Source organism: Rhinolophus ferrumequinum, chromosome 3 (assembly GCF_004115265.2).
Source record: "Rhinolophus ferrumequinum isolate MPI-CBG mRhiFer1 chromosome 3, mRhiFer1_v1.p, whole genome shotgun sequence".
In the NCBI taxonomy this organism is placed as follows: domain Eukaryota; kingdom Metazoa; phylum Chordata; class Mammalia; order Chiroptera; family Rhinolophidae; genus Rhinolophus; species Rhinolophus ferrumequinum.
In genome coordinates, this window is record NC_046286.1 from 87,870,050 (window position 1) to 87,887,473 (window position 17,424).

At 37.7% G+C, this 17,424-nt stretch overlaps 1 protein-coding gene across 4 annotated transcripts in view; it reads left to right on the forward strand.

The window, feature by feature from the left end:
* The first annotated feature begins 373 nt into the window (after positions 1–373).
* Positions 374–17,424, forward strand: part of AIG1 (androgen induced 1) — a 224,627-nt gene continuing 207,576 nt past the window's right edge. For 2 of the 4 annotated variants that reach the window (XM_033102911.1, XM_033102912.1), the window contains exons 1-2: positions 374–434; positions 603–760. In XM_033102911.1, the coding sequence (XP_032958802.1) occupies positions 374–434; positions 603–760 (219 nt within the window). Of the gene's footprint in view, positions 435–520; positions 761–17,424 lie in introns of those variants that run through there. The other 2 variants (XM_033102914.1, XM_033102915.1) reach the window with 2 other exon arrangements.

A 17,424-nucleotide genomic window follows, 5' to 3' on the forward strand; every position in this document is an offset into this window, starting at 1 on the left:
GGAAAGTAGCCTGACACTAAAAATCCACTTAGGTTCAAAATAAAGCAAGTCACTCTACTGGTGTTCCAAGTGATACCCCACGTTCACGCTTCTCCAGTTCCTCAGCACCAAGCACCCCACTTGGCCACCCCAGGAAACTCCGCAGCTCAGTGGGAACGGTGGTCGACACTGGGGTCCCCTCTTTCAGTGCAGGGTTCCCGACCTGCCGCCCGGCCGCGCACCCTCTCCACCAGGCTGGTGCGACCCGCGGCGGCCCCCAGAGCTCGGCGCTCCCTTCCCGAGCCCTGGTTCCAGTCCCGGGCGCCCCTTCCACACTCCTGGGACACCTAGGGGGCGCCCCCGGCCGGGTCTCCTGGGACCCCGAGAACGCAGAATGACGGAGATGACGAAAGAGCTGACGCCACGCCGCCCGCCGGGCCCCGGCCGCCGTCAGAGCCCGCAACCGCTGCCCCGCCCGCACAGATCGCTCCGGCACTCGCGGTCGCGCCGGTCCCGCGGGGCGCGCCCGCCTCCGCCCCGCCCCGCCCGCCCGCCCGCCGCGCCGGGCTTCCCACGGCGCGCGCCCCGTGCCTTCCGCCCTGTCTCCTCGCTGCCCAGCTCAGTGCAGGCCTTGGCGGACATGGCGCTTGTTCCTTGCCAAGTGCTGCGGGTGGCGATTCTGCTGTCCTACTGCTCTATCCTGTGCAACTACAAGGCTATCGAAATGCCCTCTCATCAGACCTACGGAGGGAGCTGGAAATTCCTGACGTTCATTGATCTGGTAAGGCCGTCCCCCCCTCCCCCGTCTGCCCTGCACCCGAGCCCGAGTGTTTGTGGGTGTGTGAGCACCTGCGCGGGAGCGCGCCTCCAGCTCCCACCCCTGTCCTCGCCTCTTCCCCAGTGATTGCGTCGAAAGGCCTGGCTGCCCCCACGGTACCCCCTCTGCACCAGCCAACGTTTCCCGGTGATTGGGGCACGAGTGGAGGTGGGGGGCAGCCAGGTGGTGGGGTATTTGGAGGGAAACACAGACCTCCTTCTAAGAGGTGATACGGAAAGATTCTCCACTTAGCAAATGGATTGGACGACCTTGATCTTGCCGGCCAGGCCTCAGACCCCTACGCCCCCAAGGTGCTTTCTGGAGCACCCATCGTGGGATCAAGTTGCAGCACCAGAGGAAACTGGGTACTGTCGAATTACTTGAAGCTTCCTCTGAAAGTACCAAAATCCTCTTCACATAGAAGCACCTAATAAAGTTGTCTTTTTTGCATCTGTTTTTCCCCCCCCATTGTCAGTAATTTCCTTACAACCTTTTACCCAAAAACATTAGGGAAGAGAGATTTTAAAACTGCATTTCCAGTGTGACTTGACACTCTTCTTTATCTTCCCATGTAAACGTTTGCAGTAGTTTGCATAAGCAGCTCTTCTTTTGGTACAACATAATAGCCTTGACCCCTACTGTTTGTTTGTTTGTTTGTTTTGTAAACATACCCACTTCTGGCACTGAAAAGGCCAGAAAATCAGAACATGAACATACGCCCAAGAATGACATGGAGTGGAACCTAGGAAAAGGGACTAATGTAGACTGGGCCCAACACACTACAAGATGACCAAGTATGGGTTGAAACAAAAGCAACCAATGCTAAGGACTACAGAAACTGTAGCACCAGCTCCGGGGACGCCAGAACTGTCCATCCAAGATCATACATGAGGTTGACTATACAAGCAAGGTTATAATCTCTAATTGTTGACCCTCCATTTTGATGAAGAGAACTTGATACCTGTTTTCAGATATTTCCAAAGGCTTAGTATTCTTCAAAGAAATACAGTCCCAGGGTTTTAATTTAGAAATACCACCTTGTATTTGTGTCATGTTAGACACTTTCAGAGAGAAATTTAAGTTCTTTTTCCCATCAGTCTTCAAACTGTGCTCGTACCCCAGAGCACCAAGACTTCCCAGGGCATGGAGTGTTTCAAGGGTTTCAATTTTCAGATCCTCAACTTTCATCTCTTTTCTTGAAACTGATCTGCTTGTGAACATGGGTGATGCCTGCCTGCCAGTTCTTTTATCTTCCTCCCCATTCATCCAGGGGACGAGCACATGACAGGGCTTTGTGCTGTATTTATCTTTCCTTTTAGCATTCAGAAGATAGATGATTGTCACCAGGAACATCTTCCTATTTGACTGAAAAATGAAATCAGACTTGTTTTGACTGGGAGTCTTATTGGGTTGATTGGCTTATCAACGAAGATTGGTTTTGCCAATTATGTTATATAGCAGACATTTTCCATAGATGGAGTGAAATCTGCAGCCCTGAGGTTCTGATAAAAATGTGTCAGAGCATTAGAAATCATGTCCCTTTTTCAAGTGTTTAAACTTACGTTAAAAAGGTTTAGCTGTTACTTAAAAATATGTGCATAGGTTTTCAGAATTCTTTAAGGGGCTATGTGAACAAAATTCCTCTTAGATCACTATAGTATCCCATTCCTCAGTCAGGTGTCACTTAGAGCTGGTCCTTTTGAGTATCACCAAGGAGCAGTGTTGAGCTAAAATACTAATGGAGCCTCCACTTGAGCCACAGGAACGATGAACAGTTTTCAGAAACAACCTCACCTTAAATGTAGTTTGGGGAAAGCAGAGGAGGGGGTCAGCAGGTGAGAGGGATAGAAATTGAAGTTGGTTAATCCATGAGAGATTATTGCTTCTCACGTTGGCACTGCTTACTTCATTAAAAAACAAGACTCAAGAAACAATATACCTCTCATAATCTTTGTGTGACATGAAACTGTAGTAGAGCCAATTTCACTCTATTTAAACTATCCTACGGTTTATAGTTTAGCGTTTGATGATTGGACTTGCCTATTTTAAATAATGATCTTCACAAATAATAGTTTTGTCCATCAGAATTCAGGCATAAATTCAAATTGGAAACTTTTATTTTGTTTCGTATTTAGACTCAGTTTGAATAGGGCCTTCAGCCAGTCAGTCAAACCTCTTACTCTCTGTGGCTTCTGATTGAAATATAATAATTATCTTTAATCAAGACTTCCTAGAAGAAAATATGTCAAGAATATATTCATGGAAACACTCACACAACAACATATTATTTTTAGAGATTTAGAGTCTTTAGAGCTTAAGCATATTGTACAGCTGTTAAAACAACCAACCTGTCAATCCCCAGGAATGGCATGAAAAGATTAGGCTACTATAATTCACCCATTTAACTTTTCACTTTTTTCGTGTTGAAAAGATGGAATAGACTTTATTGCTTAGTGTCTTGGGCAATTTTAATGATTCTTTGCTCATTAGAGCAATTTGGGAAGAGGGGTTAGCTTCTCAAAATTTTTGTTAGAAGGCCTGTTTTCTAGTCAGGTTGGACTGCAGAGACTCTGGATCCTTATCCTGGCGGCCACAGTCTGATTCCATGGTCCATGGCATAAGTTGGGAGTCTCAGGCTACATGGTATCCAGGAGTAGATGGTTAGGTGGCAGTGGCCATTCCAGCTGTATCCATATCTTTCTTTGAGTATGAGAGTCATCCCAATAGAAAGAGAGCTCATAGTTAAAAACTGGAATGCAAGTTTTTGCTCTCAGTAATTTTATACCGTTATTTCCCAAGAGCTCCTCTTCCTAGCATTGAAGAGAACTAAACTATAAGAACTAACTATAAAAGAAAGTGCTTCAAGAAAATTCATTAGTAAATGGAAATGGTGGTAGACTGAATAATGTGTCCCCAAAGATGTCCATGTCCTAATCCCCAGGACCTGTGAAGATGTTAGGTTACATTGCAAAGGGGAGTCATCCGGGATTATCCAGGTGTGCCCAATGTAGTCACAAGGGTTTTTGAGGGAGGTGGAAAAGGAGTCAGGTGGAGGGGACGTGACTGCTGAAGAAAGTCACAGAGAGATGCAACATTGCTGGCTTTAAAGATAAAGGAAAAGGCCAAGAGCCAAGGAATGTGGGAATTGTCTAGAAGTTGGAAAGGACAAGGAAATAAATTCTCCCCTCAAGCCTCCAGAAGGAACACAGCCCTGCTGACACCTTGGTTTTAGCCCAGTGAGACCTATTTTGGACCTCTGCCTTCCAGATCTATAAAATAGTAATTGTATGTTGTTTAAGCCGCTAAGTACTGTGTTTCCCTGAAAATAAGACCTAGCCGGACAATCAGCTCTAATGCGTCTTTTGGAGCAAAAATTAAAATAAGACCCAGTCTTATTTTAATATAATACAAGACTGGGTCTTATATAATACAATATAATATAATATATAATATAATATAACATAGTATAATATAATGTAATATAATACTGGGTCTTATATTAATTTTTGCTCCAAAAGATGTATTAGAGCTGATAGTCTGGCCAGGTCTTATTTTCGGGGAAACTCGGTAATTTGTTACAGCAGCAATAGAAACCTAATACACTTGGCTTTAAGTCCTCTGACCTAGGGGTAAAAAAAGAAAAACTTAAATGTATTTATCTAGTGACTCAACTAGTTCTTTATGTACATTAGATAACTTGTTAATTTTAGATTTAACCAAAACACAGGTTTTTGCCTACTGCATTTGCATGTATTAAACTATGCAGAGGAGACATATATGTAACAGGGGGCACTATGAGAATCTATAAAAACAACATTGGAAAAACTAGATCTCTAAAATATTTTAGAGACTATCCTGTAACATGTCATGCTAGGAGAAGGAATACCCTTACCTGGAAATCAGCTGGAAAGGAAGACAATTTAAATGAACTGATGTTCAAATATTTTCTTAACAGATATTATAGCTCAGGCAGATTCATTCACTTACCACTAATTAAAGGATAATTGCTCCCCCCCCTCCAAGTTACATAACAGTTGGTTCCAAAGATGATAAAAATGAAGAATCAGAATAAAACCAGCATAAAGGAAAAGGCAACTGCATGTTGAGGCCTCAGAGTAGTACTGGGGTATGATAGGTGTTTGTAACCATTGACCACATGGAATCTTTCTCTTACCAGATTTTCAAGGAACATTCCTTTCTTGTCCTATCTCCTCCTAAAACATTCAAAATAATAGGGATTTTTGAAATATATCAACCGGAACTTTATTCCGATGTATATGGTAGAGTGTTTAACATGCATGAGCCAGAATCACCTTCTTTTGAACAACACGCATTAGACATTTGTTACTAAAAATTAAATTAATAGTGACATTGGATTTAGGACACTGGATTTTTGAAGACTGAAACAAAAATCTGGCTATCCCATTTGCTCTAGTTTGCGGTATTCACCATTTTTGAGAGTTATCATTTCTTAAGGCTGCCTTTTACTTATTGTTCTTCTGGTACTGACTTGTCATTTACGCATGGAGAGTAGCTTGTTTAGGTCCTGCCTCCTCAAAGTCTGGTCTGAGGACCCGAGCACTGACCTCATCAGGGGTCCTGCTAGAAATGGGGGACCCCTGGCTCCACCCCTGACCTGAATCAGACTTGACACTTTAATAAGATCATGACTAGGTGGTTCGTCTGCACGTTCTAGTGTGATAGATGCTGCTGTAGGCAACGCCATTTTCTGTTTTGTAATTTAACATGGAAGAGTTTGGAGGACACAGCCTCCGTATATTAATTCTGCCTACTGTATTGAAAACATTTAAACATATTTCAAAATACATTGAAGGTGACTTTTACTGTGACATGATTAAAACATGTTGGAAAAAATGACAACTTTAAAATAAAAGGAGAAAAGTATGTGTTCGGCACCTGGGATAAGTTATTTATTGCCATTGTGAAACAAATTTAGCTAATCTTCAGGGCAAGCAAGGCGAAAAAGAATACACATTTGGTCGCATTGTCCCTAGAGCTGGCATAAAGGAAGCTCGACAATTTATCAGGAGAAATAGTTCTTTCTACGCACTGACTGAATTTTCAAGGTTATTTATTACTCAGATCGTCATACAAAGAACATCGGGAAGCATAGTAGATAATGCCTTTGATTGGTTTTTAGCAAAATATATAGAAATGTTCTTATAGCTGATGTTTCTTATGTCATGATTTTATGAAAGCCAAAGGCATGGTGTTATACTTTGATTGGGTGGGGGCATTTTTGTACAGGTTGAAGGTAATATAATCTTGGCACGTATTTTTGTGTCTAAATCCATATCACAAAAGAATTTAAGAAAACTACAGAAGGATAAATAAGGGCTCAGATGTTGAAAAGCTTGGGATGTTTAAAGATCAGGAAATGGTCAAGTATACCAGGAGGATACATTTTCTGGCTTTTAGACATACTAAAAATTTTTGACATTTAAAGAGGCAGAATAAACTGCGTAAGTATATTAAACAATGCTTTGAATTTGTCTTATATTTACTTATATACTTATAAGAAAATATTCTTGACTCTAGTTCATGGCTTAATTTTAAATAAGAAATAAACTGTCTTGAGAAGAGATGCTGTATGTCATTATGTAACTATGGATGGCACTTAGCTTTGCCACTCAAAACCGTAGCGTGTCATGTGAAGGCCAATAGTTCATTGAGTACTCAGTGAACAAAATGAGGTGGGTTATTTGTTTCTTTGTTTGTATTTGGATGTTATACAAAGGGTGAAAATGCAAATTTTTTTTTCAGTAGTATCAGACTTGACTCTGAAATGTCCACGTAAACTTGAAGGATTAAATAATGCCTTTTCCTAACCCGGGGAAAAATTGTGAATATAATACTTAGCATAGAATCTTCTTCACCTTCTTTGAACGTGTTTCTTTTGAATCAAACATAAAATAGGGGTCTGGTTTTGTCAGAGTAGGAGAGATAGTTGAGGATATAATCACTCGTTCCCTTTCTTAGTTGCAAATGTTATTGAAATTATAGAAAGTCATCTGATCACTAGTTGAGGTCACTTCTTTTCCCATCCCCGCCATCCCCCACGTCTGGTATAACATTTAACAAAATTGGTAGCTGCTTTGAGGGTTTTCATTTGTTTTTCTGCGTTCCCCAGAAATGTCATATGTTTCTGTGGAAGCGTGAACAATAGTACAATTTTCCATGTTGAATCAGATGTTCCTGTGATCCAAGCATGCTTAGAAAAATCTTGCTGCTTAGGATTCCATAACAACAGAGCTCTCTTTTGTGTCTAGCAGCCTATGGCTAGTTAGCCAAAGGGCTCACTTCTCACCTGCAGGGCCATCCTACCAGAGTACAGTGAGCACAGAGCTCTCTTTGAATGTGAGACATTCCTTGATCAGATCTATTGTGGAGCAAAGATATGCAGTGTAGCTTCGGTGAGCTTGATCGAGATAGTCTAATCAAGAATAACCACAGATACTGCTGGAATTTGCAAAGTGGCAAGAACACTGTCATTTTGAACCTTGAGAAAATGGAATGTGTTTGTTACAGTTCTTGAAGCCTGGAATTCTAAATCGTCACTTAGCTAAGAGTGTAGTCCTTTCAGATTGACTTATATTTAGATGTGTCAGGCGGTTATAATTTAAAATTTTAATTTCAAAAGCAAGGCATAGAATTATAAAAAATTTGTAGAATACAGGAAACCCAAGGGAAGAAAATATATTCCATTCTAATTATCCCCAATTTTCTGTGCTTCTTAGCGTTTTAGTACTTCAAGATGGTATTTATTTCAGAACTTTACACACACACAGAGAGTCAGACTGCAGTTACATATACCGGGGGTGCCAAAAAAATGTATGCACATGACTTGGATTTATCTTTTGTTACTGGTATATATTGAGTATTACAATTTTAATACAGTTTTTTCCTTTCTTAAAATGTGTATACATTTTTTTCGCACCATCTATAGTCAGATTTCAGAAAAACCATGTTCTTTATAAAAATTACTTTTAAATTACAGAGAAAAATATTTATCACTCAGAAACACCAATGGGATTATTTTGGTATTTGCCTTTTGAGCCATATGTAGACTTGAAAACAAAAGCTCAGTATATACATATGGTTAGTATAATTTATTTGAATTAACATACAGCAAAATTCACTCTTTTTTGTTGTACAGTTCTATGCGTTTTGACAGATGCATAGAATTCATGCAGCCACCACCATACTCACCTGAAAATAATTCCTTCGTGCAGTCCCATTATGGTCAAAACCTCCCCTGAATCTTAAGAACCACAGATTTGTTCTCTATTTCTATTTTGCTTTTTCTAGAAAAATATATGAGGCATAGAGTATATAGCCTTTGAGTATGGCTCTTTTTGTTTAGTGTAATGCATTTCAGATTCCTCCATGTTGTTGTGTGTTGACAGTTTGTTCCATTTTATGGCTGATGAATATTCCATGGTATTGGGTCACTTTGCTGATCCACTCATAAATAGAAGGGCATTTGAGTTGTTTCCTAGTTTGCGATAATTATAAATAAGCAGCTACAAACATTTGCATACAAGTTTTTGTATGAACATGAATTTTCATTTTTATTGGGTATGTGCCTAGGAGTGGGATTGCTTGGTTATGTGGCAAGTATATGATTAACAGGATAAGAAACTGCCAAATTGTTTTCCAGGGTGGATGTGCCATATTGCTTTGCCATCAGTAGTGTATGAGAGTTCCAGTTGCTCTGTGTCCTCGTCAGTGTGCGACATTGTCCATTTTTGTTCTATTTTTAGCTGTTTTAATAAGTGTGTGGTGGTATCTCATTGTGGTGTTAATTTGCCATTTTTTTCATGACTGATGATAACGGTCTTTTCCTTTTGTATCTTTATCATACATATATCTTCTTTGAGAACTGTCAATTCAATTGCCCATTAAAAAAAGTTAGTTTCTTATGGTTAAGCTTTGAGAGTTTTTGTGTATGCTGAATAAAGGTCCTTTGTCAAATATGATTTGCAAACATTTTCTCCCTGTCCATGGTGTATCTTGGCATTTTATTAGTAGTATCTTTTGCAGAACAAAAGTTTATCATTTTGATGACATCTAGATAATTATTTTTTTCTTTTATGGAACATGCTTTTGGTGTTTAAGAACTTTTTACCTAACCCAAGGTCACAAAGAATTTATCCTCTATTTCCTTCTAGAAGTTTTACTTTTCAGGTTTTACATTTAGGCCTGTGATCCATTTTGAGTTAGTTTTTTGGTATGGTGTCCGGTAAGTGTCAAGTTGAGTCTTTCTTCTTCTTTCTTCTTTTTTCTCCTTCTCCTTCTTCTTATTCTTTGTTGCATATAGATGTAGTTATTCTAGCACCATTTCTTGAAAAAAGTCTCTTTTCACCATTGAATTGCTTTGTACCTTTTTCAGAAATCAAGTGACTACATTGTGTATCTATTTCTGGACTCTATTCTGTTCCACTGACATGTCTGTTCACAATTATTGCAGCTTTATCATAAGTGTTGAAATTTTCAAAATTTGTTTAAGCTATTCTAATTACTTTGCTTCTGTTCAAATTTTAGAATAGTCTTGTCAATATCTACAAGTAATCCTAGTGGGATTTTTGAGGGGGATTTCATTGAATCTATAGAACAATTCAGGGACAATTGACATCTTAACAATATTTACTCTCCCAATCCATGAACATGACACATCTCTCCATTTATTTAAATCTTTGATACCTTTCATCAGTGTTTTACACTTTTCAGCATATAGCTTCTTTACATTTTGTTAGATTTATACCTTTTTAATTATTATACTATTAATTATTAATTATATTAATTATTATACTATTTTTATTAATGCTGTTATAAATAGTACTTTTAAAAATCAGTCTTTTATTAAATATTTTATATTTGATTGGTGTCTTTATTGGGATAATTGTAGAGTCATACCAGTTGTAAGAAATAATACAGAAGGACCTCTGTATGGTTTACTCCCCAATGGTAACATATTGTACAACTGTATCATAATGTCATCTCCAAGATGTTGATGTTGAAACAGTCAATATACAAAACAGTTACATCCCCAGGAGGATACTTCATGTAGCCTTTTTATGGCCACTTCTCCCTTCACCCCAACCCTGTATAATACAGGAAACCCTAGGTAAGAAATTTATTCCATCTTATTTAGCCCTAATTTTCTGTGCATCTCAGCATTTTAATATTTGACCCCTGTCAAACATTAATTTGTTCTCTATGATTTTATCATTTCAAAAATGTATAAATGGAATCATGTGTGTGTGTGTGTGTGTGTGTGAGAGAGAGAGAGAGAGAGAGAGAGAGAGAGAGAGAGAGAGAGAGAGAGAGACTTTTGGCGATTGGCTTTTTCCATTTAGAGTAATTCCCTGGATATTCATCCTAGTTGTTACATGCGTCAGTGGTTTTTGTTCCTTTTTTATTGCTGAGTGGTATTTCATGGCATAGATGCACCACAGTTTGTTTAACCAGGCACCCATTGAAGGACATTTGGATTGTTTCCAGTTTAGAGCTATTATCACTAAAACTGCTGTGAACATTCATGTACACGTTTGTGTGAACACAAGTTTTCATTTCTCTAGCATAAATATCCAAGAGGGCAATTGCTGGATTGTATGGTAGTTGCAATTTTAGTTTTAAAAGAAACTGAGAAACTGTTTTCCAGAGTGGCTGTACCATTTTACATTTTTACTAGCAATGGGTGAGGGATATAGTTTCTCCTGATGTTTACCAGTTATTTGATGTTGTCAGTATTTTTAATTTTAGCCATTTTGATTGGTGTGTAGTGGTATCTCATTGAGGTTGTAATTTGCATTTCTCAAATGGTTAATAAGGTTGAACATCTTCCCATGTGCTTATTTGCCATCTTTTTATGTGAAACAAATAATATTATTTTGTTATATTTTACTCCCTGGGTTGTTTATTGCTGGTATATAGAGATACATTTGATTTTTGCACTTTGACTGTATATCCTGTGATTTTTGCTAAACTCACTTATTGGAAGAGATTTGCTGTAGACTCCGTGAGATTTTCTTGCCTTTTTTAAATAGATAATCATGTCATCTGTTAATGGGTGGTTTTCTTCTTTTCCAATCTTCATGGCTGTTATTTATTTTTCATGTTTTATTGCATTGGTTAAGACTTCTAATACGATATTAATTAGAAGTGGTGAGAGTGGATATCTTTGCCTTATTTCTTTTTTAGGAGGAAAATAGTTTTTTGTGATTAAGTATGTTAGCTATAGTGTTTTTTGCATATACCCTTTATTGGTTTGAGTACATTTCCTTTTATTCCTACTTTGCTAAAAGGCATTTTAAAAAACCATAAATGGATGTTGAATTTTGTCATATGCTTTGACTGCATAAATTGATAAGTTCATATGACTTTTAATTCTTTTTCCTTTTAATATGGTGAATTATATTGATTGATTTTTAAATATTGAACTAGTCTTATATTCCTGGAGTGAATGCATTTGATTGTGCTGTATTGTCCTTTTTAAATATTGCTGCATTTGATTTACTAATATTTTGCTGATTTTTTCCTCTCAGTCCATGAGGAATATTTGTGTTTCTTCTTCTTCTCCTCCTCCTTCTTCTTGTTCTCCTTCTCCTCCCCTTCCTCCTTCTCTTTCTTCTTCTGTTTCTCCTTCTTTATCGGACTTTGATATTAGTGTAATAATAGTTTTATTCCTCCTCAGTATTCTGGAAGAGATTGAGTAGAATTGGCATTATTTCTTCCTGAAGTTTTTGGTAGAATTTACCACTGAAAACAACTGGACCTAGAGTTTTCTTTGTTGGAAATTACAACTACAAATTCAATTTGATTGAGTTCAAGATATAGGACTATTCAATTGATTTCTTTTTCTTTGAGATTTGGTAGTTTATGTGTTTCAAGGAATTGGTCTATTTTGTCTAAGTTCAGCATTTTCTTCTTACTTTTATTCTCCGTGGTGATAATCACATGTCATGCCTGATATTGATAATTTGTTTCTTTTTTTCCTTCATTAGTCTAAGGATTTCTCAATTTTATTGATTTTTTTCAAAAATGAGCTTTTGGTTTCACTGTTTTTTCCTATTGTTTTTCTGTTTTTGATTTCTTTTTTTTTTTACCTTTATTATTTACTTATTTCTGTTTATATTGAGTTGAATTCATTCTTCTTTTACTAGTTTCTTGATGTTGGAACTTAGATTATTCATTTATTAATTTGAGCCTTTTTTTCTTCCCTGTATAAACTTCTAATGCTACATACCACTTTAGTTGCATCTCACAAGTTTTAATACATTTTATTTTCATTGTTACTCACTTCAGAGTATTTTTAAAATTTCCTTTGAGTCTTTTATTAAAAAAATTATTAAGACTTTATTTTTTTAGAGCAGTTTTAGGTTCACAGCAAAATGGAGGGAAAGGTATAGAGATTTCCCAAGTATCCACCCCCTTCACAAGAGTCTTTCAATTTCCTGTTGGTTATTTAGGCAATGTTGTTTAATTTACACACTGTAGATGTATCTTGGATATCTTTCTGGCATTTATTTCTAGTTTAATTCCATTCTTGTTAGAGATCATTCTTTGCATGATTTCAATTTTTTTAAATTTGTTAAGTTTGGTTCCGTAATCCAGAATATGAGCTATCATGTTGAATATTCCATATGCACTTGAAAATACGTATTCTTCTATTGACCGTTCCTTAAATGTCAATTCCATAAAGTTGGTGAATAGCGTTGGTCAGGTCTTCTATATCTTTGCTGATTTTCTGTTTACTTACTGTCTCATTAACTGAGAGAGGAACGCTGAAATTTCTAAGTGTAATTGTGGGTTTGTCAAGTTCCCATTTCAGTTTTATCAGTTTTTTTGCTTTATATATTTTGGAACCTAGACATTACTAAGTGCATACACATTTAGGAATGCTATATATCTTGATGAATTGTCCCTTTTATCATTATAAAATAGTCTTTCTTTTGAATTTTCCTTGTTTGAAAGTCTGCTGGTGCTTGATATTAATGTAGCTCCACTAGCTTTCTTTGGATTAGTGTTTGAATAGTATATCTTTTTCCATCCTTTTATTTATATCAGTATATTTAAAGGGGACTTTTTGTAGACAACATGTAGTTGAGTCTTTTAAACTTAATTCGATAATCTCTATCCTTTAGTAAATAACCATTTGCATGCACTCTGTTTATTGAGCACAATCAGTGAATTTTTAAATTTCAGATTTTGTCTGTTTCACTTCTCAATTTTCATTTGTTTCCTTTATATCTTCTATTTCTCAACTAAGAATTTCTGTCTTTCATTCATTTAAATAGTGTTCGCCTTTTGGAGGATTGTTCAAGAGCTGTCCTGGAGTCCTTTCCTGATAATTCCAACATTTGGGACATCTTGGAGTTGTCACTTGTTGATTTTCTTTCCCTTGAATATCGGTCAGATTTACCTGGCTCTTTATATGTCAAGTAATTTTGGATTGTAGCCTGCACATTTTGAATATTATGTTGTGAGACTCTGGGTCCTGTTAAAGTCCTTTGGAGAATGCTGATCTGTTTGTCTGTTTAACTGTTTAGGAGACAGTCAACCAGGTTAGGGCCAAACCTCATATTCTGTTTCATGGTGGTTCTGATGTCAGGTGAATTTTCAAAGATCTTGCCATGCTTTCTGGACCTATCACCACTCAGGGGCTAGTCTGGGACTGGGACAGTGGTTTATATGGTAGTTCAGGTCTTGATGCGTCTGCTGTTCTATGCAGCTCCAGGACTTATGTAAGTTGATACACAGAATTAGGAGTTGCCCTTTTCAGCTCTCGGCATGATTTCTCCCACCCAGCACTCAGATTTTCCTTTTCTTGGTTCCTTTGGCCAGAAAGATGGAGTCCTCTCAAAATTTTAGCCTCACATGCTGTCATGCAGCTTTACAAAATTGAGGCTACCTTCACAAAGAGACAGCAAGAGGGAAAAAAACCTGTACTTGCCCCACACTGCTTATACAAGAAGGCCTCCTTTTCCCCAGTTCCTCTGGCTAGAGAGATGGGTTTTTGGGGGGTTGCAGATACCTGTGCTATTGCTAGCGCAGTTCTGAAACTGAACCCATCCTCAGAGCAAAGCTGGGAGAGAAATGAAAGGCAAAAAAGGAAAAAGAAGATCTCCCTCACAATTTCCAGCGCACAGGAGTCTTTTTGTCCCCAGTGCTCTTGCTGGAAAGCAGGTGTTTCTACTAGAGTCTTTGGTGTTAGCGCTTGCTGCACAAAATTCCAGGATTTAGCTCACCCTCAGGTCAAATCTAGGAAAAGGAGAATAAAAATACGTGAACCTCAAACCTTATGGTTTGTTTCCAACTTTTCACTTAAGTTCCCAATCCATCTGCTTTGTGTACTTTTCAAAGTCCTCAGGTAGTTGCTTTTTTTTGTCTTTTGTTCAGAGTTTTTAGTTGTAATCAGTGACAATGATAGGCTGTAGTCATCTTTCCCCATCTTGGCTGGCACCAGAAATAGCTTGTATATAATTTTAATGCCTATTTTTCTCTACCTAGAATATTTTGTAAACATTTTTCCATACCCTAATACATTCTTCTATGACATTTTTAATGATTGCATATTCCTTCATATGGGTGTTTATACTGACCGTCTTGGTGAACATATGAATAGATAAATCTTTTCACACACCTGTGATTTTTTTCCTTAGGATAAATTATTAGAGGCAGAATTGCTATACTTTATTTAGAGAGTATCTTAACTTTCTTTCAATTTACACTCCCTCCAATATTTAGAGTATTTATTTCTCTATATTCCCACCAACACTATGAATAGAAAAATAATGCAAATGATCATTCATGGTTCTCCATCTTTACAGTTTTCTGCTCAAGAGTTGCCCTGCAAATATTTAATCACATACCCGTAAGTGTAAGTAAGTACCTGTCTTTCACTCTATGTTTGTAAAACCCAGTGGTGTTAGGCACATTTAGTTTGGGCTCCTAAATACTTGAATCAAACATAAATCTTTAAGTGCCTAGAGCATCGTAATTAGGATAGAATTGACATGGCTGAAGTGAGCAAGAATAGCTTTCTATGCACAGTAATAATGGATTTGTTTGTACATTCCATCCACCTTGCATTAAAATTATGCTGTAGCTGAGTTGTGGGTGATTTATTAGATCCAATTGACAAATCAACATTCGGAGTCCAAGGTAAAGTATGTTTGCTATAACATTACACATCCTTTTCTTTGTAATTACACTTACATGTCTTTGCTATTTTTAAAGACATGGACATTCAGAATACATATAAAATACATATAGATATTAAGGCATCTGTCCTAAGCCAGAATAGATCACTTCTGTATCAGCCCAAGTCCTGGCAGAGAAGGGGTGGCACACTCAGATTGGGGAGTTTGAATGAGTTTAGTGAAGGAACAATTGACAAGGGTGAGCAGAGTGCAGAGAAGTCACAAGATACAGCACAAAGCTGGGGGCTAATAACCAGGGCAGGTTACCACGGGGAGACCTGGAGCAGCAATCTTTGGTGCATATCCAGCATGCAGGGACCCTTCAGGGACTGGAAGAACAAAACAAATATCCCAAGTTCCTTTCTTTCCTCTGTCCAGTCTCCTGCCAGTACTCTACAGTGGTCAGACCTGTTGGAAGCCAGAGGGTAAGAATGCCTCTTCATACAGTGCACAGACATCTACCAAAGTGAATAAGTTATTGAATTTAAATCCCCTGCCACAAGTCTCTGGATAATGTGCAACCAATTACATAGGATAAACGAACATTTCTGTCTCACAAAGTATTTATAGATATAAAATGAGAATTCTCAACATATGGATTTTTAGCAACATATACTGTCAATTTATTGGTGAAATATATACAACATATTGTATGCATATTAAATAGAGTCCTAAGACCATAAGAGGTGAGCACTTGAATTCAGGAGTTGGTCTGAAATGGAATCTCACCCCTACCATCCACCAGTTATCTGACTCTGGGTAACTTTCTTACTTTCTCTAAGGCCTAATGTTTTAATTTTTTGTTGTTTTTTTTTGGGATTGTTGCTGTTGTTGTTAAATAGGAATAATAATAGTACTTATCACATAGATTTGTAAGGATGAAATGAAATAATGTACATTAATTACATAACCCAATGCCTGGTGCATATCAAGTACTTAACAAATGTTGTCTACTGTTATTCTAAGTGTTATATACATGCTCGTGATCAGGGATGAGAACCATGAATTGAGAGGACTGTGGTAATTTTATTATGAAACTAATTGCTTAACTAAAGGTAGTGTTCAGAAAGGACAGAAAGTCCAACAATTAAGTGCACAAGTTCTGGATGAAGACATTCTGGGGTTGCAGCCTAGTCCTGCCTCTTCTGTTTCCTTGCACAAGTAACCTATCTGCTCTGTGGCTTAGTTTCTTCATTTGAAAATTGTGGATAAGAGAAATATCTATCTGTCTGTCTATCTATCTATCTATCTATCTATCTATCTATCTATCTATCTATCTATCTATCATCTTTCTATCTATTTATCTGTCTATCTACTGTTAGACCTCACATAACATCATCAGTAGGTTCTTGGAAACTGCAACTGTTAGCAAAAGAACATATTAAAAACAAGTTTTGCCATTGGCTAATTGATATAAACGAGAGTTAAGTTTCTATGGCATATTTCTATTCACAGAAATATCATCAAACTTCTGAATAAAGACCCCAAATATATCTAATATTTGAACACTGAAATAAATGTGAGCTATAATACATTAAAGAAAGATGAATAAAAACAAGTAAGATAATTCCTTTCCAACACCCTTATTGCAGTTCAGGGTTGAGGGTATCCCTCCCAGCAGCTCAGAGTTCGAGGTGGTCATCCACCATGGACAGGATGCCCTTCCATCTCAGGGCCACTCATCCCCACACCCAGTCACTCAGACTGGGACAGTGTAGACATGTCCGTTCACCTCATGTGCACAGCTTTGGGATGTGGAAGGAAACAGGAGTACCCAGAGAAAACTCACGCAGACATGGGGAGAACAGAGGAGAGAATGCAAACTCCACAGACAGTGGCCCCAACTGGGAATTGATTTATTTTTTTCTTACCAATGTTACAATTATACGACATTGAACTAAATGTCATTCACAGACGTATTTTGTGTGTGTGTGTGTGTGTGTGTGTGTGTGTGTGTGTGTGTGTGTGTGTTTAAATGGAAAGGATTAAAATTCACAATAATGTAAAAAATTTAGTATTTATAGTGACCCTGGTTTCAGAATCTGATTGAATAGTCCCAGAAAGCCAGGGCTGGTGAAATTGTTTTCAAATATGTAATTGATAGCTCCCAATATCTGCTGGTTTCAAATTTAAGATGATGGCCCTGAAGTTCTTTTCCTGATTCAGGGATACAGTATCTGGAAAGACTTCTTTTTGGTCCAGGGGGTAGAAATGGAAGGCAGCTAAAGTGTGGCCTGATTGGTGTCTATAAAACTCAGAAAACAACTAGGTAGGAAGGAAGTAGGAAAAGGTCCAAGAAGTGTATTTCATCTTGGGAGGTGTAATACACACGATGCTGTAGATTCCTGCTAATAGGAAAAGATCTGTTCCCAGTAGTGTACTCTGGGATTTATAGTTTCTTTT